Source organism: Sturnus vulgaris, chromosome 9 (assembly GCF_052056855.1).
Source record: "Sturnus vulgaris isolate bStuVul1 chromosome 9, bStuVul1.hap1, whole genome shotgun sequence".
Lineage (NCBI taxonomy): Eukaryota > Metazoa > Chordata > Aves > Passeriformes > Sturnidae > Sturnus > Sturnus vulgaris.
The window spans coordinates 2,711,948-2,735,235 of NC_142251.1; the positions used below are offsets into that span (position 1 = coordinate 2,711,948).

The window sequence follows — 23,288 nt, forward strand, 5'->3', positions numbered from 1 at the left end:
GCCGTGGCCACCCTTGAATGCCTGGGGGCTCTTGGGAAAGGCCTCACCTCTGGGTCCTGTAATGACAGGTCGATGGTGCTGTGTGAAAGCCGTTCCAAGGGAGGAGGTCTGCGAAGGCGAGGGACTGCTGAAACCAGACTTCTCTGACTTCTTTAATGTAGTTGGCGATGGCATTCCTGGCAAGAATGATTGATAAGTGCAATTTAATAATGCTAGGTCATGGAACGACAGCCTATGCATTGTGAAAGGGGGTGCAGAAGCAGCTAGACACACTTAAAGGACAAATGAAATGCAACACAATAGCAAGCTGAAAGCTCACTTTTGTTTGTGGGTTTGGTTTTTTTTTTTTTCCCAAGGCAGAAGCAGCCATGGTTTGCTCTGAGCCATGAGTACTAAAAGGCAGCCATATTTTTCTTATAAATGTGAAAAACGGATAAGATGCAGCTTATTATTGCTACTGAAACCTACTCTGCTTTATTTTTAGAAATCTGTAATAGCTGGAGCATTTGGATTTTTACAGTTTTTTTATGAGTTCTGTCTTTCACTCCTTGGTTTAGTAGATTATTGCAAATGGATCTTTTAAATGTGCCACACGACTCAAGGCACAAGTAGAGAATGGAGTTCTCTGAGTTCAAACTCTTCCTCCCCTCACTCTCTTGACTTCAAAGGTATTTGAAAGTTATACGTTTACGTGGTTCCCTTTTGCTTTCAAATTCTTTTTTAAAGGGTGAATGGTATTTATGTCCTGATATTAGAAGCTGCACTGGAATTATTTCAGAGCTGTAATAATGCCCTTGAACTGCATCAAAGGCTCCCAGTGAAAATCAGAGTTAAGTTGTCACTGAGTGAAACCTCTGCCATGGGCAGGCAGAAATGGTGTGGTTTGGTATACAGGGTAAGAATAACTCCTGTTGATGCCATAACAAGGCTGTGGTATCAAAAAAAAATAATGGAATGAACACATTGCAACAGGCTTTTAAAACCTGAGCCTTTCCTGTGTATGCTTGGATGAAAGAATTTTACAGTACATAAATGAAAAGAATGCGTTTGTCTGTACTAGCCTGTATTTTTGCAGTTCTAGATGCATCTGGGTATTCTGATTATCAGAATGTATTCTGAAAACTCAAAATTTCCAGTATATACAGCCCATTGGGCATTCTGCATATCCATAGGGATATAGCAAAACAAAGGTGGAGGTTTCAGGTGGAAAAGCAAAATATCAGGTAATGTGCAAGTTGAACTTCCACTAGTAAAGTAATTTAATTTTATTTCCAACTCTGTGTTTTATAGTATTTAATTGTTAAAAAAGTAAAGAGGGAGGCCTGGACAAGATTATCTTTGAGCTATATTATTAACTTTATATTTAATAAGACTAGTTTTATAGTCCCTGGGATGTTGATCGCAATATGCAGGAGCCTTCTTGTACTTTATACTCTGCACTGCTGGGTCTTAATGGTTTCAGTGAGGCTTTGGAGTTTATATTTCTGTAAGTTAAATAAAGAAAGGGAATGGTTTGAGTTCCAGTGTTGTACTTGCAGCTTTCTGCCTCGAAACTTGTTTGCTACAGGGTTTGCTGTTATGGTGGCTTTTTCCTCATAGCAAGAAAGGTTACAGACTTAACCTTTTAAAAATCAAAGCTTAGAACTGACTATGGGGCAAAAAAAAATATTGGGTTGGGGTTTTTTATTTTTTTATTTTCATGTGGTCTTCGGGACTTTGGAGTAGGAACAAAAGCAAAGAGTGGTTCAGTTTCGGGGGAAGACAGAAAAGGAGATTGAACTGAGGTGTTTCAGTGAAATATTCCAGTGCAGCCTGCTGAATTTCTGCTCCAGTGGGATGTAACTTAGCCATGGCATGTCCATATTCAGGACAAGGGCACTCAAAGGAATTAACAGTGCTGCTGACCCAGATTTCCATATGATGGAAGAACTGGGGATGGAAACACCAAAGGAATGTCAACCCCAGCCCTAAGTGTAAAATACTACGGACAGTCCAAGTGACTTTTATGCACAGGGAAGGTCACTAAAATTTTCCAGCATGGGAGCTGCTCCAAGAGCAAGGTCGTGCAGCCCATGAGCAGGGACCCAGGTGGGACATGAGTTACCTGAGCCCTGGGCAGGTGACAGAGGTCGGGAGAGGAGTGAGATCTCAGCTCTATGGCTCAGCTGGCTCAGGAGCTCCCTGCTTTCCCCGACTACAAACCCTCTTCAGGGTTATGGCAAAGATAATAAAACCTCTAAAAAATGAAACAGCTTTTCTTTTACCCCTGTGTTAAAAAAAAAGCCCTGCAGGACTGATCTCTAAACCACAGCAGGGAGAAGGGGCAGAGGCAGTGGAAAATGGTTTAAAGCTGCAGCAAGTTCGTGTGATTGTGTCCAAACACTGGAACTTGAGGAGCTACAAAGAAGCTGATGAGTGACCTTGAGTGTGGCAATGCTGAGCAGTGTCATGTTCATATGGGGATGGGTTTTATAAGGTCGAGGCAGAGGCTTTCATGTGAAAATAGAGATTTTAATGTAACCCTATGCAGGGAAATTGGGTAGAAAAACAAACTGAGGAGCTGATAATTGGTTGCTACTCTTGCTCTATTTGTTTGTTATCGTTGTGATTGCCATTATTATCACAAGTTTGGTTCATTTATTTATTTTTTTTTTCCCAGGGTATTTTGAAATGTATTGGTTTGGAACAGTCCAACTATACCATGTTTTTGTTTTGTTTGGGGTTTGTAATGACACATTTTATTTTGAGTGATCACATCCATCACATCTCAAGAAAAAGATGGCTGCTTCCTAGTTCAGGAGAATATGCAAACAGGAGCTTAATTACATCACTTAATATTGACCAAGAGAAAGAAGAAGATGAGCTTGCCAGCTCATTTCCAAAGCATGTTTTGTCCTTTAAGAGGGGAGGGTATGACAGAAAGTTAGGCAGTGCAAAGCAATTAGCATCATTCACATTTTATGTTGCGCTAGCGTGGTGCTCTAGCAGCAAAATTCAAACATTCTTTGAATGGGTTAATAAAAGAAGAAATACAGTCGGCATGCAAGAAAAAGGTTTCCAAGAACAAGCCAAAATATGTCCCATTCTTCTAAATTTATCACAGCCATGTCACATTATCCTTGAGACTGCCAGGAATGTCAATTTTTTTGCAATTTAAAAAAAATATCTCATTTAGCACCATATGTTTGGTTAATGTGCCTGATATATCCTGCGTATTCTTTAGTCCATCCAATTCTAATACTCATTTTCTTTATTTTTTTTCTTTTCCTCCCCTTGCCATATGTTACAATGCTGGTCACTCTATCGAAGCTCCTTTCGGGAGCTGAGAGCGAGGGGACTCTTGTTTAATCACCCAGAAAAAACTTTGAATTCTACTAGTCTCACTTAGGTGAGCAGTCTCAACACTTGAGTTAGTTGTAGGTGCCTGGTGCCTATGAAAATCAAGCCACCTATGAGGTGGCACAGTGTATATTGACTATGAGGAAGGAGCTAAAGGTAGATGGCTAAATATTGAATTAGGTGTTTAATTTCTGGCACCCACGTTTGAGACTCTTGGCTAGTTTTAAGGGTCTTCTGCTCCATACCTAATGAGTTTTAACACATTTAGCGGCCCCCAGTCCGCAGGGCCCCTCCTGTGCTGCTCAGGGATGCAGGAAATTAAAAAGTTAAGGCTGAAGGTGGTAGCTTGGGCAAAGCTGGGGATGCATCCCGGGAGGGTGGGAGGGTGGTGCTGCCTTGCATGGCTTTCCTCAGCATTGGTCCCGGGGGCCAGTGATTACTGGGGACCACTGCACTGGAGACCAGATTGCAGCACTTCACAGCACCCTGAGGAAGGGGCTGTGCCAGCTCTAAGGACACCTCTGAGTCCCTGCTCTCCTCTCTCTGCTCTCTGGTGCAGGGCAGCAGCAAATTACAATCTCCCCCAGCCCGTCTCAGCTGCGCTGGCCGGTGGAGAGGGAATGCAGCCAAGGATCCTCCCCGTTCCCTGCCTCTTTCCATCCATCTGCTCTGAGCAAGGAATAAACAAGAACAGCCAGAACACAACGGCTGGGTAACCCAGGTGGGGGTTAAAAGTGTTCCTCACTATTCTATGGATAGGACTCTTGTCCAAATCACAGTCACACCTGGCACTTTTAGGAAGCACAGCTTTCAGAATCCAGGTCTGAGTCTCCTCTGAATGTTATTTAGAGTGAGAGGGAAGAGAATCAGACTTTGTCTATTTTCATCTTATGGCAGCTTTTAACTACAGAATAAATGGAGAAGTTAATTGCTAAATAAAAGAAGAAAATAAAGGGATTTGTGGCATAAAAAGCAGATGGAAGTCTGAGTGGGTGTGTTACTTTAACTTACTGTACTTGTGTTCATGTGATTCTATATGTATGCCAAACATATATGGTCTGAGCCTGCTCCCATTAACATAAATCTGCTTTATTCGCTGGACAGAGGGAACCTGATCAAAGACCATGATGGTGCTAAATGGAACAAGATGTGTACTTTCGTATTTTTTTCCAAAAGGAAATATTAATTTGACATCGGTTTTTCAGTTGAGAAGAATTTTAATTGCAGTACACAATAAGCAGAAAATTCAGACAACAATAATCTTGAAACTGTTAGCAGCATTATATTTCTATCAAGGAATTTGTGTGCTTTTTCAACATTAGAGCTTTCTGAATTTTCATTAATTTGGCATTTCCCTAAACACACGAGTTATTATTTTGTTCATTCCACATCATGCATCACACCCTTCTGCTCAAATGCATAATGCAAGCGCAAATGGGATCCTTGTCCTTGGGAGACTCTGGTTACTGGAGCCATTGGATGTTGAAGTCCCGCAGAAAGACTTTCCAAAACTCTGCACTTCGCAAACCTCCAGCCCAAGTTTAATCAGTGAGTGCACGGGAAAACTTCGTGTTCCTCATCTTCTAAGGGGCACTGGAGCATTGTGGTGGCTTTAATTCCTCTACCTCCTTATGTTTGCCAGTACTAGAAACGCACCACATAAGAGTCTTCCTTGAGTACAGCTAAAGGTCTTCAAATGTTCATGTATGAGGCTGATATATATTTAAATGGACCAGAGAATGATGCGTGAGAATTGAATGCACAAATCCTCCCCAGAACAAACAAGCATCTTTTCCATGTACCTACCACGTGCCTTGCTAAAAAATCAGGATTAACTCTGATGGAGTGAACGGAGTCACAGCAAGAGGAGAACAATCCCCCTTCTCTCCAAATCTACACCTCAAAATCCATCCAATTTCACTTGATTAATTACTGACATTATTCTGCCTGCACACATCTCACACAACGATTCCATCTCTCATTAGCTACATTGGTAGACCAGCTCATATTCATCTCCAAAGACCTTTGGATAATTACCCCAATATTCCCAGTAGCTCTCTGCCACTAGACTCTTGATGGAGATTTCACAACAAAAGCTATGAGTGAAACATGGTCTGGACCCTCTTTCCCAAGGCACACTAGGAAAAGGAATCACAGAAGCTCAGGTATTACCAGGTGGATCATGAACTCGACAACATGCAGAACAAACAGATGATGCAGAAAAACAAGTCGGCTGTTGAAGAAAAAAACTGATATATGGGAAGCATTTTCCAAGGAATTTTCATCCTTCTGTGTGAGTTATTCCAGCAATTCCACTGAAATCAGTATCAACAGAAAGGCTGATCAGCTGCTATATTTTTTTTTTTAATTCCTGGCGAATTCTTAATTCCAAGCTTCTTGAAACGTTGACGGCTACACTCCTGCCAGTCATAGTAAGTCTGTTCAATTTAGTGCTGAGCAAACTTTGTCATCAGCCGAGATACGATCACACTGACTGCCATCCATCAGTTTACTGTATTAATTGCTCCAGTATACACAAAATACAACACAGATGGAAATTCACTCATCCTAATGAAGTGCTCTTTAGTTTTCTACGTTCTGAATGGGTACTGGCTCCCCTGGTTGCAGACAGAGTTACCGTGATCGCTGATTAACTACCTGCCAGCAGAGCACCTCGCTTCACGAGGCTAAATCCAGCTTAATAAACAGTGATTTTTACAGAAGAAAAATGAAAGCTCCCCCTCTATCCACTTATCAAACTGCTGCATATGCATCACCAACACACACATCCAGTTTCCTCAGAACTCGACATCTGACAGATCATCAGGAAAACAGAGCTAATCTATCCGTACCCATCAACATCGTATCATAGGTGACTGCCAGATACTTAAGAAGCCATCCAAAAGAAATGTCACAACTCTTTTTCAAGACACTACAAAAGAAATGTTCCAAATAAAATAAAACAAATGCGCGTACAAGTAAATGAGCCAAAGAACTTAATAAAAAGAGATTGATTAAAATGAGGACCAGAATGTTCAAAAAGGACTGAGAGAGAGAGAGAGAGGTGCCAAAGGCGCATTAAATGGATTCAATGGCTTTAGGTTTTAAATGCTTTTGGACTCCTCAGCAATTTTTAGCCAAAAATGATAATTCAAGTTAGAATCAAAATTCTGATGTCACTTAGGGAAAAAGAAGATTGATATTTCTCCTTCACAAATGAGCATAGATCCATTTACGAAGGAGAAATATCAGCTTGTAGTGAGGGACAACCTTGCCTACAGAATTTTAAAGCCGAGCGCTACAATATTCACAATTATTTTAAAATCCTACCCCATGAAAGTCTGCCTAAATTGTTTGGTACAACGATCTCACAGAGTGTATTACCTTGTCTGTTTGTATCTGTGTTTACAGCATTATCTGGATTGTTTTAGATCGCTTAAGTTAGGCTTCATTCCTGCTCTGCCACCCAAGCAGTTCTTTCAATATCTAATAAACTAGTACTCAACATCTTACCAATTCCTTCAAAACATAATTCCATGAGTTATATATTTAAAAACTTTAATGAGAAGGGCAATAAACAGCAGGATAACAGTTCAATTCTGCCTTTGTGTTAATGTCAGCTTCGGCATAATTTTCCATTGTATAAATATGTATTGCAAGAAGAATAAAAAAAATAAAAAATTTCTAATGACGTCTTTAGACATCTCGTCTAAAATTCATGACTACATTTGTTTCATTTCAAATGCTACTTGAGAGTTTTTCAGCACACTTGGCAGATTAGATATAGCAGCAGGGACAAACTGCAGCCATCCATAGGAGAATATACCTTTATGTGGGTGCTTTGGGGATGGAACATCTATAGCTGCAAGGCAAAAAATGCCATCATAAATTTGGATGGCATTTACAAAGCCCTCTAAAAAGTCTTTGCATATGATTATAGCTGAGGTATGATATTTTTGCAAGTAAAAGACCCAGAATAGATTTATGTTTCAACTATATCTTCCTGAGATGCATATGGATCCTAAATTGCGAGTGATACTAAAGGGAATCTTAGTAAATGAAGAGGATGGAGTAAAATTTTGGGGGTTTAACTTATTTATTTAATTTTCTTAAAAATCATTTGCTCATTATTTGCATGTCATCAAACCACCATTGGCTACCCAGGCTATATATAACAATGATGGCTGCTAAATGCCCCAGGCATGAGATGGAGATGGGTAAATATGCAGATTTTCTCGACTTGTGACCTCAGTTACTGCATGGTAATGTTTTCAAATGACTTTTATGATGACAAGACTAAGTTTGGTGCTAATATTGGTTTTGAAGATTTAATCGGTGTACACTGCCATTGAACATGTGTTTTCATTAATAGAAGAGCTGTGGCCAGGATTGAAAATAGCCCAGGTGATTTACCACGGACTGTAAAGCCACCTGATTTGTGCACAATTTGAGGTGAAGAGTTTATAGGTTATTCCAAAGGAAGAAAGAGCTGCAAACTGAATTTGTGTGCATTGTACCAAGGGATTTACAATTTGGCAGGTCGAGAGTGTACTCATGGAACTGTTACGTTTTGGTACCCAGTGGTTCTTGGTGTTTTTACCCTCTGACTGCCCGTGTTTGACAGCCACTGAACACTCCATAACACCAGGAATAATTTGTAGCTGAGCTACAGCTGCTGTGCTCCTTCCTGGGAATGCCCGTGTCCAGTTGCACCCTGGAATGGCACTGGGGCCAGCAGCTCCCAGGCAGAGAGACTGAAATTGCTCCCACACAGGTGATATCAGACAGATGGGACCAGCCTCCCTTCTCTGCATTCCCAGTGCTCCAGGATTCCCTGAGGGAAGGCAGAGCACGGCAGTTCGGCTTTGGCATCGCTTCCAGAGGAGCCTGGACGGCCCTGCTGCCTGCAGGTCTGCTCCTGGGAGCTGCCCAAACCCTCTGCCACCCACTGGGCAGGTGAAAACACACCTGGCAGAGAGGCAGAGGGCTCCCAGGGAAAATCCCCCTGCGAGATCCATGAAAACAGGCACGGCAAGGGCAGAGGTGACATGTGAGTGCTCCCTCCAGCGCTGGCACTCTGGCAAAGTGCTTGGCACAGGCTCTGTCCTTACTAGACACCGGAGAATCCACACCAGAGGGGACACCTGGGACATCCCCCCCAACCAACACAAAGACTCTGTGCACCGAGAACGAGAGCATTGGCATTGTTTGAATAAGCACACCCACCATGAAGTGCTCCGCGGTGTTCGGGGTTTCTTAGATATCCTGATTTTATAAAAGAAAGTAAAAGAAGAAAAAAGAAACAAGGTGAGAGAGAACACTATCATATTTTGTAGCAAGCAGGATACTGTGTGAAATCTTGGCCCAGTGAAGTGATAAAGGGGAAGCTTTCAGTTTGTTTAAGGGAAAACTTAGGAGCAAATAGCGAAATTACCAAAATACCACATTGCAGAAAGAAGGTGCATTTAGGTTCAATTAAGCTGTAAAAAGGAAAATGGCACTTTAGCTTACAAAAACCAAGGGACACAGGGAACTATCAGAAACAACTTTATAAGATTTGTGTGTGTGAGGATGCTGCTTCACTGGACCAAGAAAGCTACAGTATGGGACAGGATTTTTCTTTTATCAGACACTTTTGCTAGATAGCTTTGTCCAACCTCAGAAACTGCTGCTCTGGCATTATGAAATAATCCTACATAACTTGATCTCATGAGCTTAGGAACACAGAAAAATAGCCATGCCAAATCAGATTACAGGGATACACCTAGTCCAGAATCCTCTCCCTGACAGTGGGAACTAGTGGACGCCTAGAAAAAGAGTAAAAAACCAGGGAAAGCATACAGTGGTAATTCTCCAAAACACTCTCCCAAATGATTTGTGATTCAAGGACTTCTAGGACAAAGTTGATATCATGGTATCAAAGCTGCTCGAATCCAAATGCACAGATTTACATCCCGCCCTCCTCCCCTTTTTTTTTTTGGATTTCTACCCCATGAGATTTCTACCAGTCACACAGAAAAGGTTTCACAGTTTGGTGCTGGCAAGTCCAGCATTCTTGCCACTAACTCAGAATGAGCTAACAGCTTTCAAAAGCCCAATGATGTTATGTGTATAAGAGCATCCAACACTTTTTCCTACGTAAAAAAAGTGACATGTGTGCTGAGGTGCTCTAAGTGTAAATACTTTGGGAGATTTGATTTTTTTTAATTTTTTTTTTAATTATTTTTTTTTAAAGAAAAAAAAAGCAAGGATCTGGCTGTAAATTGATATTAACATTTTTCAGTATATGTGTAAAACACATGTTTCAGAAGAATAGAAGAGAGAAACTGTCACTCACTGGGAAGCTTTAGAGCTATCTGGCTCCCTGGGAAACTGCATGCAACTATTCTGGTGTCCAAGGGTTTGACCAGTGAGTTTCCTCTTCCTGCAAAGAATGAATGCAGAAGTAATAGAAAGTCTGAGGGGGAAGATTTTAGCAAATGGCTAAAGGTAATTCCTATTCTGCCCACTCCAGCAGGTAGGAAAGCAGGTGGTGGAGGTGGAAGAAAAAGGGTGGGAGAGGAGAAAGGGCTCCGTGTCCCTCCCAGGAGCTGGCACAGGGAAGGGCAGGGGGCTGCACTCGGGGAGACCCAAAGCCCAGCAGCTCAGCCTGGTGAAATCCCTTTGTGTGTGGGCAGCCCAGTCCCAGCCCTGCCACACAAAGTCTGCACGTTCTGCTCTGATTCTCCGGGGCCTGCCTGGGACTCCCTTTCAGGGACTGAAACTCAGCACTCTGGGCTTCACTAGCACAGAAATCCCATCTTTCCAGCAGGAACACTGGCTTCTTAAACATCCTGCTTAGTGTACTATCCACTATTCAGGAGCGTTTTTTAGAAAGTTTTAATTTTCTAATCGAATCGGTGCCTACACATGACTTTTTTACTTCATTTATTAAAAGAATCAGTAAAAGCAGGGATCTGGGAAAAAAAAGCTTATCCTTACGTTTTTGATGGCATATTGACTTTGTAAGAGTCTACAGGCAGGAGTGATATATCAGGGAGTCCCTATAACTTTACTTAAAGCAAAAATTAGAAAGTGATCGGAAAGTTTTATAGAGGAGAGCAGAAACATAATTTTAAGCCTCTTAAAATTGCCTGAACTGTGAAATCAAGTAATGAACACTAGAAAAGGATCTGTCAGCTGGAATCAAAGCTTAGACTAGTCAGCATTTTCTTCCTAAACCTTATTATGGCAAAGATTTTTCATCTCTGCACTCTGTTCAGCCCAACAAATAAACCGACTTGACCTCCACCTGTTACCCGGTGAAGTTTGCTGTCATCTCTGACTAAACCCTTTTCTTTCCCTTCAAAGCCCTCGGCACCACTGAGAAGGTGGGAAGACACAGCTGTGCACTGACTCAAATTGATACCAGTTCATAACCAGACAGCGTTTCACAGTACAAATTACAAGCAACAGAGGAGAGGAGGGGGGGGGGGGGAAAAAGGGAGGAAAAAAAATGTAGTGCCAATGAATTCTGGAAGGGGGCAACATTTTTCATCCATTTAACAATGAGATTTTCATAAAAAGAAGTTATTTTTCTGGGTTGGTTTTTTTTTTGTTTTGTTTTGTTTGTTTTTTTTTTTTTGGGGGGTGTGTGTGTGTGATATTATGGACTAGCATTTGAGGCAAGAAGCATTTTGCTTATGCCATAACAATGAACCTGTGCTAACACCACAGAGGAAGGACTGAAGAACATAATGGAAGCTATTTGTGTTGCTTTTATATTTCATAACTTGAATGCATTACACTGGTTCAAAGGGGCTCAGCTCCAATTGCACATAGGTTTCTAGACTTAGGAACAAGTCACAGCTATATAATGCAACACTGCTAAATAAAAAGAATTCAATATTATGGAACACAGAACAGCAAGAAATGTGTCATGAGGAAACCCGTGTAGCTGCTGCAGTCATTTCTTCAAATATATCATCGTGGCAAAACCGTGTGAGAAGCTTTCTAATACAAAGACATATCAGAAAAAGCCATTTCATATAAAGTTGGACTTCTCTGGGTGATTAATGCTACGTTCAACAAAGGAGACAGTGTCTGTCTAATTACATTAAATACTTATCTTCTAGGGATTGGCAGGGTGTTTCTGCTCAATGTCACTTTTCATGACAATGTAATGATAGATCCGTTTACTTACCAGTGCCATTAGCAAAAATTGTACTGTTTTCTCAACTGCCCTCATATCATGAAAATATTTGATTAACATACTGCAGCTTATCTAATACTCTAAGCAACATATTCTGCATAGTTTTCTCTCTATTAAAAGAACAAGATTACAGCTTGTAAAATTTTTATTGCACTCACACAGAAATAAATGAATAATGTGTGATAATAGTTCAAGTACCTTTCTAGTTCACAGAACAGGTTTATTTGATTTAAAATATTAACTTGTACTTAAAATATTAAGATTTTGGGGGAAACAAGCAAATAAACAAAGTCAGTATTCTGAGGCACTACTTCCCATCCAGGCTTTAGTTATTATTTCCTTTTCATTTCAGCACATGTTTTGAAACTTTTAATACCTTAGGGGAGGCGGGGGGGAGAAAAAAAAAAAAGGAAAAAAAGCTTTCATTCCTTTGCTGAAAAATAGATATGGCCATCTCCCAAGTCTTTAAAATTCACCACATTGTGAACTGAGTCTTCGGAGTCATGCTACTGTGCCAACATCCAGCAAACAATAACCCTCTGGAAGAATGTACCCAGCCAAGGCAGTTTATATAGTAACAAGATAATTTCATAAACTTATATTGAAGAGCGAGGCTGTGATGTAACATTCTAGCAGTATATATCAGCTACCTGATATTTACTAACAAGGTTAAACTCCTATCTGTTTGTCTCAGCACTCTTCATAATTCACTTTTTAATGGATGGACAGGAAAAGTCAGCAGTGTATGGCACAGATCATTTTTGAAATAGGACAAGACAGCTTATGGCAGTAGCTGCTCCAAAACACCCTTCCTGTTCCCACACAATCACATCAAGCCTGGACTTTGCAACTACAGTGCTTCATAAATCCTTCAGGGGTGTGTTTCTATTTCCAAGTAAACTGGTGAATCTGAAAAACAAAGGACTCCGAGGAGGAGGTGTCACTGTCACCTGGTGCCACGCACAGAGCATCACTTCTCGGTTCTCAGCTGCTTGGGCTGGTGCTCCTGGGCAGCAGAAGTGGGGAGTGAGGACATCCACCCCATTTTGTTCCAGCTCCTCACGCTGCCACGAAATGGCAGCAAGGACGCACCAAAAACGGCACAAAAATCCACGCAGCCATGCAGAATCCACCCAAACTGCCTTAAAATCCCTTGCAAGTGACTCTTGCAGCCAGAGGATGACACCACAGCCAACTGCCACATGCGACTCTCCAAATTAATAATGGATTTAGGATATTCATTCCCTGAGCTGCGAGGGTTCGGGGTGTGTCTGCAATTATCGAGATATAAGTCTGACACACATTATCCTTCTATCAATGTCATTTCCCTTAGTAGCCAACAGATTATCAGCAGCTTTGTGATATTCCAGGTGTCAAAGAAGAATTAAAACCACAACAATTGCACAAACAAAGGGACAAAAGATGGGATACGTGTTTCTGAGCCCTGCATATCAATTTAATATGTGCAGCTGACAATGATGCAAATGTCCTCGGGAGAGAGGCAGCAAGATCCGTGCCCAAACATACACACACCACTGTCAGCAAGATGGCAGGGAACAGAAGCAGTAGGATTCCCAGCCCAGGACACATGCCTCAGCAGGCAGAGCAACCCAACGAAACAATCCTCTGGTTGGGGAGAATTTTGGAAGCACCTGATATGGAAAAGGGCCCTAAACAAGCCAGATGGTACTTTTAGCTGGCAGCAGAAAGTAGGAGACAGCCAAAAACATTACAGCATTTCCCCAAGAGGCCAGCAAATCGATTTTTAACCATTTTTTTTAAAGTGATGCTAGGAATATGAAAAATAATGTTTCGATGTCTTTTTAAATCGCTAATTATATCAATAATACACTTATGGAGGACACAACTGGAAGATAGGAGAAAGAAATAGATTCTGACTTTCCCAGGGTGGTTGTATATTTGACATCAAGTTTCTATTCAGTCACTGCCACTGTTTACTCAGAATTAAGTGTCAGTTTTTGTTCTGGGCTTTCCACATAACATTAAAGAGGAAAATCCAGCAGAAGTAGAGAAATAGCACTGTAAAATCACAATAGCACAACAGTTCACAGGGCATGGGAGAAATGTGGTTTTGTAAGCCTGCTTTGTCCTCTTAAAACCCTTCCCCCGCCAAATTAATGGGTTTCTAGATGATCATTTTTTAACGGAGGACAAACAATTTCTTTAATACTTACAAGGTACCATTTGGCGGGGGATTTGCATAAGAAATGCAGCTGTTTGGGGGAATCTTTTAATTTTTAAAACCTCCAAACAGCCAGAATTTGCAATTCTGCCTGGGCAACAAGGGTCTTTTCAGGGATCAGTGTGATGTCAGATGCCAAACAGTGCCTTTGACAGCCAGGAGCAGCTCCTTGAAGAGCACCTTTAGGTTACCTGTGGCCCAGGAGATTTCACTCAAGGATGGAGAACAGAGGTGGGTTGTAGGGACTGAAAGGGCAAAGAGAGGCAGAGGAATCATGAACTGAGTGGGAAGGAGCATCACCCTCTGTCCCAAAACTGCTCCTCACGTGTAGGACTGGCCACTCTCCGAGGAAGAGTCAGGATGGTGCTTTACTTCCACTTGCTGTTGTTTTGTTTAAAAGTAAAAGCAAGCCCTAAGACAGGGTTAAGCCTGGACTACATCCAAAGTGCTTTCTCCTGTTCAGAGCAAGGTGGTGCATTAGTGTGCTGCATCATGGATAATACTCCTGGAGACAAACGTGGGCTGCTGCCATAAAACACTAAATGCGAAGAAAGATAATCCATACATTTATATTTTTTCAAATCTTGTTGATTGTAAATCCTTTTCCTTTTTTTTTTTTTTTAATAAAAGTATTTCCCTCCTATAAGTGGAACCCAAGACTTTGTCTCCAGCCTTTCCTGAGACAAAACAGTCCCACTATTTTTCCAGAGTGCTGCTCTTGGGGCTGTAGGTACCACCTCACTTGCCTGGCTTTTCGGGGTTCAAAGATCTGCATGCAAAGCTATCGAGGCAAATGAAGACTCTGCACAAAACAGTAAAACAGCCTGTAATTTTCCAGCTAATTTTAGCAAGAAGATCTCTCATGTTATGCTTTTTGGTGTATATCACACTAAGAATAGCAGCGAGCACTGATGTAAGGGAAGAGCAGAAAGGATGATGTCAGTAGGGCTGTGCTGGAATGGTGAGGACAAGCAGAGGTGGAGGATGTTGTGGATCACCTGCTCTTCCCTGAGCAAGATGGAACCAGAACAGAGCTGTAGCCATGCTAAATGTTGAGGTTTAATCTTCTTTGGAGCTGGAAATCGAAAAAACTTAAAAAACATCATCCCTTCTTTAGGGTCTCTGGGAGTCACTGCATTCACCCGTGAGCTCTGGGGTGGAAGTCACAGCAAACCCACTCTGGGTGAACAGCACAGCTGCTGTCACAGCACACAGACATTTCTGCAGGTATAAGATAGCTCTGCAGCCACTCAGCCACAGTGTTACCTGAGCTAAGAGGCTGCTAGATGGATTTCTGTGCTTCCCTGTGCTCGCTGACTGCTGCGGTCAAAGTGTTGGGGCAGCACTTAACTTGAAGGAAAGTGAAGAAGGTAACTGGGAAATGATTTATTCACTACTTCTGACAGTGAAAAAGAAAACCACTAAGAAGCATCCAGCAAAATGATCAGGCAACAGACAAAAGAAGTTGTTCCCCCTCATTCAGCACTGAGCAAAACTGGAACTTTCTGCCATGGTATGTTGTGAAGGCCAAGATAAAGAATGGGTTAAAAGCACATCTCTGAAGGCAGCCAAACACAAAGATGTGAACAAAACCTCTGGCTTGTGAAACCAAGCTGCTTGCTGCCAAAATCCATCGGGCTGTGCTCTGAAAAGCATCACTGGATGCCTCTCCTACTGTTGTCATCTTTGCTGAAGTGTCCACCACCAGCTCTTGTCAGAGGCAGCAAACTGCCTGTCTAGGTGAGCCTTTGGTCAGGCTGAGAAGAGCCATTTGTTCCTCTCTGTGGGCAGATTTTTGTAGGCTGGAATGTGCTGTACCTGGCAGTTGAGAAGCAGGAAAGTTGCAGGAGGCATCCAGCACAATGAAATTAAGGAGAATTGCTCCTCACCTGGTGCAGAAGCAGGAGCACATCTAAAGTCAGTGTGGCAGAAGGTGTGGGAAAGAGAATGGAAAAAAGAGATGAGATTTGGTCTTCTCCCTGTACCTGGCCCTGTACTATCTTCTGGAAGTGTCCAAGAACAGGTTGGATGGGGCTTGGAGCAACCTGGGATAGCAGAAGGTGTCCTTGTCCATGGGATGAGCTTTTAAAGGTCCCTTCCAACCCAAACCATTCCATGATCCTGTAATTCCCCGTCTCCTAACACCTCTCCTTGCACCTTTTATCTTTGTGTGAAAATGTTTCCTTTAAAATAAAGCCTGTTTTCTCTTCTAAAGCCAAGATCAAACATGTGCAGGGAGTACAGTAGCTGCACTGTGTGCTAGGCACTGGAGTGATGGTTGTACTGGGAATGTTAATAAACAGTGCCCAGAGCAGAACTTCTGCATAAAAAAAAGGGTGTATGTTACATCTCTCCCCCTCTCCCCTGTCTCATGCAATATTTACACAGCTGTGCTTTGTAAAAAGTGTAGGGGGGGGTTATTATTATTTTTTTGTAATTTATTTACCTAAGATAGCCCAGCATCTGTTTTGTGGTGAGCTTCTTTCACAAAGTTTCACAGTTGCCTTGACTGATGCAAAAGGAGGTCACGCTCCTTACTCAGTGATCATAAAACCATTTGTTTCAAACACTTAGCCATTCTATTTGGCTAATTTTGCTCTGTTCTGTGTTTTTGGTTTGTCCTCTGCTTGGAAATGTGTATCCCTGGGGAAACCGATCTGGCTAGGTGAGTATTTTAGTTATCTGTTTTATAAAATGCAGAAGTGCACAGGAATTTGCAATAATATGCATCATTTACTGGCTCTCAATATGTACTGTATATTGGCTCTGAAGATTACTAATATTTTCCAGCTGCTTTCAAAAAAAAAAATAAAAAAGAAAGAGTTCAATGGAGTCTTTGCAGTGGGTCCTTTCCCATGACTGCCTACACAGGTGATGAAGACTTTCCTGTGTCCTGAAGAATTAATAAGCCTGAACATTTCTATACCAGCAGCATACCACAGGAGATAAAATATTGCTTCTGCTTCCCAAACACATTAGGAAAAGCAAGTCTGCTGATCTCAACTGCTAAGACAGCACATGAAAGGAATGTAGTCCATTTCCCAACCAAGATCTAATCTATAGGAGAGTTTATAGATCCAAGTCAACATCCTGAATTGGTCCCAGAAGCAAACAAGAAGACTAGTTCAATTTTTGGAAGACGACTTTTAATGTGTTTAATGCCATTTTGCAACTAAACAGCCCCATGCTGCACTATCAGGTGATCTTCAAGGGTCTCTGGGTCAGAGGAGACCTGTCTGGAGCTCACAAAGATTCAGGTTTGACAGACCCCAGATCAGCAAGAAATGCACAGCCACAGTCAACCAGAGGAGCGTGTGTCTTTCAGAGCTCACCTGTGGGAAGGAAGTGCCTGCTTTTGCCTCAGTGCCAAGGAAGGTGGTGGTTTTCACTTGGTGTCAAAAGTGAAGCCCAAGACACATCACTGCCTTTGCTTTAAGTCACATTTTGTAGGCTGTTGTGGACAGAAGTTGAGGTTTCCTCATCCCTGGAAGTGTCCAGGGCTGGATGGGGCTCTGAGCAAGGTGGGATGGTGGAAGGTGTCCCTGACTGGGTGGGCTTTGGGATCCCTTCCAAGCCAAACCACGCTGGGATTCTCTGATTCTCTGATCAACAATGGGTGGCAACAAAATGTTGCTTGGCCACCACCAACAGTGTCTGAGGAAGTCAGGCCCATGGATGACCAACACAGCACTGCCATCCCAGGAATCCTGTTCTCATCGGGAAACATCGTCCCAGCCTTTGTCAAGGAATAGTTTCCTATGCACGAAAACCTTCCTATATTTCTGAAAAATGAGGTAGGTGATGTGAATTGTGTCTGGTGACAGAAATACCTCAGGTGACCTTACACTGTGCCAGTGCACAAAAGAGCTGCTTTTCTCTTGCTCACTGAGGTCAGTGAAAGCAGCACGTAGGGGTGATGTTAGCACCAGGCCAGTCGAAAACAGCTTTAATTTGATAACTACAGGAAAATTCCTTCTGCATTTTCAACTCAGAACTCCTACAGCTCCATCTCCATTTTTAAATGATGCATTTCCTGACATCTGGAACTAGATGCAAGAAGCAAAGCCACAACTCTGACCGGCCTCCCGACTTCTCCGGGACCATGCTGAAGGCATGTTTTCCTCAGGGGATTACAGCAAAGCTGAGGCATGTGCTTCAACACTTGCATGGGATTACTAATTTTATTAAAAATGGAAAGTACACTTTAGGCTGAATCCCAAGGCCAAGACTATTGTGTTGTCCAGAGTCTGGGAAAAAAAAAATAAATAAAAGGAGCCTTGGAGGGATGTGAAAACTTCTAGAACTTTTCCATCTGAACTGACTTTTGGTGAGCAGTTCTTCCTGCACCTCCAACTCCCTTCCATGGTTTTGAGGCAGCACTGCCAGCAGCATGGCATGTTGTCACAGGTCTCATGCTACTACGTGAATTGCCAAAGACAAGCTGAGCTATTGATCCAGTGGTAATTTGCTGTCAAAATTACTCTGTCTGTGATGGCAAATGAGCAATGTTAATCACTCGACTTGACGAATGCCACTGTGAAAGACTGACAATGCTCAAAGCACCACCATGGACCTGCTGGTTTCTCCTGCCTCCCTTAAGTTCCTGGTCTTCACGGGCCTTGACCAATTAGAGTTTAACTTATCCATTAAGGTGCAGTTCTGGGAAAGTTCTGTTTAAAATCAACAACAACTTATATTGGTGAGTAACTCATCAGCTATGCAGCAGCCTGATTCTGATTGCCTGGCAGAGAAACACACACATTTTGTGCAGTATCTGATAAAAGATCTATAATGTGCTAACACAAACCTATCATGTAGCACCTGTGACTAACAGATTGTGATATCAAAGTCTTGATGCCTAAGTGCTCCTGTAAATGCATTAAACTTTTAGCGGCAGGAACTGTAGACTGCCAGTGACAAGGAGCTGATATGGTATTTCAGTAAAAGTTGATAAGTGTTATTGCTCTTAGAAGAAAAGAAAAATCTTATGTTCCTGAAAACCACTGGGCAGCTTGTGTTTTGATGGGATACTGTAATGCAGAGAGCAGGGATATGGCAACACATGGACTCTGAGAAAAAAAGACATTTAAGGAAAGCTCTATATCCTACAGCTGCTGGAGTTCCTTGAAGTGTACTCCCATCATACATTTCACTTCAAGCATCTACCTGTTCACTTGGAGTCAGCTTTTTAGGTGGCTGCCTGCATGTGGGGCCTTGTTGAATTCCATGTTAAAGAACAAAGTTTGTCCTGAACACGAGGAACAACTTCCTTCCTGAGCAAGTTGCCCCAGAGAGGGTGTGGAGTCTCCCTCACTGGAAATATTCAAGACTGTGCCCTGTGCTCTGGGATGACCCTGCTTGAGCAGGGAGGTGGGACCAGATGACCCCACTGTGGTCCCTTCCAGCCTGAACCATTGTGTGTGAAATGTTCCCACTGTCTTGAGATAATAAGTTCAATGGAGGAAAAAATGTCCCTGGTGCCTGCTGGGAGATGTGCTGAGGTGTGTAATGAAGCTGCTGCACCAGGCAGGTACAGGCAGAACAGCTCTGGGACTGCCTGACCTCACACACTGGGAACCAGAGGGCAATTCAAAGTCACATCTGGGAAACACTGAGTAAACACAATTGGCAGAGATCCTGGATGTAGACCTCCTCTGGTCTAAGGAAAAGTGATGTTACCTAGGTTTTGTCTTTCTTCTGCAGGCCTATGAATATCCAAAAAGTTCAGCTCAAGGAAATTAATAAAGATCATGAAATTCCTGTGTCTCGTTATGATCCAGTGAAAACTGCCCACTGCAGCAAGTCACTGAAAAGTAGTGCCAGAGAATTACTTGACATTGAATACTGCAGGTCTGAAGTTGAATGTTTTCCCAGTGAAAAGGGATTATTTTTCTATTCCTTATTTTGTATAATACATGGTTCTCATGTTTTTCATCATATTTTCTGCAGTCAGTCCCTTGAATCATTGGCAGTAATGCAGCACAATCATTGAAAACTTCTCTGGGCTCTGAGCTAGTGCACGACATCAAGGCCTTTGATGAGCCCACAGACCTTTTGCCTGAGGACAGATCAGACACATTCTGCATCACTGATGTTGGGACACACCACACACATTTTATCTTCCAGGCACTGCCAGGCAACAGCTGTGCTTAGGGCATAAAGAACACCATCTAGGATCTCCCTTATAGCACTTTCTCCTGAATTTCCAAGTTATAATTCTGAACAGACACTGAAAACAAACTCTTGTGGTCATCTGAACTATGCCTGAATGAGCTTTTCTGATGCATATGGTATAAATAAAAGTTTCCCAGTAAACATGGAGAAGTTTTCTTGCATGCTGAGGAGAAAGCCCATGCCAGATTTAAGAAAAGCATTACTTAAGCAAGTTCTGGACTGGATGCCTGCATGTGGTTGTTCCATAACCAGCCATGGGGAGAGGCACAGCACCATTAAGTTAGGGGTCACTGACACTGCAAGGAAATACTCCAAAATAAGATCTCAGCTCCTCAGTTGCATAGAAATTCCTCAGAAACTGTTTTCAGACAGTCCCATAGATGGTGGCATAAGAACAAGCAGCAGTAGCCTGGGTGGTTTAGTGAGAAATCATGAGGCTGACTGTAAAAGCATTGTTACCACCACACATGGGTCCAGCAGTCTAACGGGGAGCTCTCAAACTTTCTGCAGGCTCATGTAAAATCATCAACCTCATAAGCCCCTGGAACTGTGGATATGTCTATCAGCAATGCAGTGCAAGAGGTATTACTAATTCCTTAGGCTTTCTGCACTGAAAGTCTTGTTTGTTTCCTGGGGTTCTCAAGGTGAAGACACACAAAAGCTCAGCACAGCATAATGGGAGCAGAACATCCAGGGTGGAGCTGGGGCAAGAGGATGACCATGACATCAACAGCCACACCAGTCTTCCAGTGGAAAAATGACCACAGATCTCCAGCCATTTGCAAAACCAAGTTGGTCAAGTCCACAACCAAAGCAGAGCTGTTTGTCTCTTCAGATACCTCAAGAAGTGCAAGGAGTGGAAACATGAACCTTTCCTGGGATCACTGTCCTCTAGGGACTAAACTACCGTGTGGAAATGCAAGTAGAAGATCTAAGAATAAAGTAGAAGATCTAAATAAAAAACAAGTAGAATACCTAATAAAGAATCCAATAGAATACTCTGAATTTGCAGCTTTAACGTTTCTTTCCACGCCACGCTGTAGAAACACAATGGAAGCAGACTTGGCAAATACCATCCATATGTTTCACAAAATCACTGAGGGAGCACAATGTGAACATTACTCCTGGACTGGATCAAGAGAATGCATTAAAAAAAATGCATAAGTTTAATACAGATGTACATTAACTTAATCTTTGCTTATTATGGAATTAAAAACCGTATACCTGTAATTATGGCTTTTTTTACCCCCATTACAAGCAGAGCTGCCACAGAACTGAACACAGGCCAGCTTTGTGCAGGAGTTCAAAGCCCGTGTGGTGTTGCCTTATTTTCTTACTAACATCATCTTTATCCTCTCTTGCCCTTCTTCTCAGTTAACAAGAGTTATGTACTGAAAGTGCTGAGATAAAGTAATGGTAAGGAGGATACCGCAAAAGGTATTTGAAAAGCAGAAGTAATTTACTACACGTCTGCTTTGTTTTACTTCCTAAGCCTTCCTGTTGTGAAAGGGAATTCATCTTTTCTGGCAGACTCCAGCCTTTTTAGGTCGGAGAGCTCCCCAGGAGCTTTCGAGTGCAGGTAAATGGATGTGAGACTCAAGGAGTACAGCACAAGGAACATGGGATTAATGCTGGGGTTTGCTCTGGCTGTCACATCTGACGTGCAAGGAGAGTGCTGCACCCTTGGCTGCAGCAAATATCTGTTAAAAAACCCACAAAGCTGAGTCCTGTGCTCATCCCTGCAAGCCTGGTGTGCCACGAATGGAAAGGTCGTGCTGCTGGTGGGTGAAGCACGGAGGATCTACACCCAACAGTGTCTCCACATGAGACAGACATCAGGGTGCCTCAGCAGAGCAAGGAGAAGCTCAGAGGAAGGGCTGTGGATGGACAATGGGTGCAGCCTGTATCCTGCACACAGCAGGGACCCCAGGAGGAAGCATCCACTGCCTAATCTAAATAGCACACAGAGTGGTTTTGTCCTCTTCTGTTCTCCGGCCAGTTTGCACATATGTTCTGAGCATACAGCCTGCCCTCTAAAGACCACTTACAGGGGCAATCACAGGGAAGCAAAGCAGGAAGAAAAGCATCCAAAAAGGGAATTTGTTCAAGAGAAAAAAAAAATGGAGACAGATGTAGAGCGACTAGTCACGGCTGGCGGTAAATAACCCTCTGCCTGGAGTGCTCTCTTTCTCTAGGAGGAGTTCACATATTCCATTTCATATTTCCTTTCTAGGAAGTCAAATCTTTGTTTTCCTGGCATTTGTTCTTTTTTCCCTTCTATATGGTCTAAAGCTGTCCTCTCATTCTCCCTTTCTCTTCTACGTTTTGCTCTCTTTGAAGTGCATTGCTTCCCTCTTCCTCTCACACAGACCTGATTTCCCTGCACTGTCCCAGGCCACACCTTTCACTACCACCCTCTCCCAGCGCCTGTGCCACGAGCACGTGTGCTTCACACCTGCTCCAGCCTTTGAGTCTCCCCTCTTTCTCATGTGCACACCTCAAAATTAAGCAGATGCGACACACAGAGATGGAATATTCATCCTCTCACTCCCATAAACCTGTCAAGGCATATAGGCCAAGAAGCTATCTCTGCATAAATCTAAATCTCCTGTGAGGAAGCAATCTACTCCAAGGCAATAAAGGCAAAGGATGTATTATTATCTTTGGTGTGGATCCTACTGGGCTGGGAGGTTGGCTGCTGGCTCCTCTCTGAAGTTTCCTTCCCAGCCATCCCACAGACAAGTCTAAGCTTCCTTTCCTTGGTCTGATTTCCTCCTCCTGTTGTTTGGCCAGTAACCCAAAGGACAGGGTTTAATTATGGAGTTTGGAAACCTGGCTTGCACTACTCTGCCAGCACGGGATAAAACTTCAGCCTGTCTTCTGAAACAGCACCATTCTGCACTGCTGATACCTGCGTTATCCCACACAGCACAAAATGAGCTGCAGGGAAGAAATGCCAAGTTAAACAAAAAGATGGGTTTAGTCTTTAAACTTCTACTGTGAATTTCACCGAGAAGAAAACAAAACACCGAAGCTCAGAGATTACTGTGTGCTAAAAACTGTGCCACCATTTTGATTGTAGATTAAATAAATGGCAAGGCCTTTCTCTGGAAATAAAGACATCAGAAAGGATGGATCTGAAACTGGTCCAGGCTCCAAAGCTCCTTCTCAGAGAGGAATGCTGTGGAAAGCCCCCAGCTAAAATGGGATCTTAACATCACTTGTACAGCTTTCAGGTGACCAAATAATTTTCTAGGCAGATGCCCCACTAAAGACTCCTAAAACATTTTGCACTTCTGGAGGTAAAACCCAAAGGGCCCCACGTTAGTGTCAGACCCAAGAGTGATGTCTGTGCATAGACCACAGCAGGACATGTCCCTT

At 42.6% G+C, this 23,288-nt stretch overlaps 1 protein-coding gene across 12 annotated transcripts in view; it reads right to left on the reverse strand.

Moving 5' to 3' along the window:
- Positions 1–23,288, reverse strand: part of NFIA (nuclear factor I A) — a 249,284-nt gene that overhangs the window by 52,851 nt on the left and 173,145 nt on the right. For 4 of the 12 annotated variants that reach the window (XM_088169639.1, XM_088169640.1, XM_088169638.1 and 1 more), the window contains 3 exons: positions 9,677–9,763; positions 8,566–8,604; positions 48–176 (listed from right to left, as the gene is read on the reverse strand). The exons of 3 other annotated variants lie outside the window; for them this stretch is intronic. In XM_088169639.1, coding sequence (XP_088025765.1) covers positions 48–176; positions 8,566–8,604; positions 9,677–9,763 — 255 coding nt within the window. The remainder of the gene's footprint in view (positions 1–47; positions 177–8,565; positions 8,605–9,676; positions 9,764–23,288) is intronic. 5 more of the 12 variants (XM_014870543.2, XM_014870542.2, XM_088169641.1 and 2 more) reach the window with 4 other exon arrangements.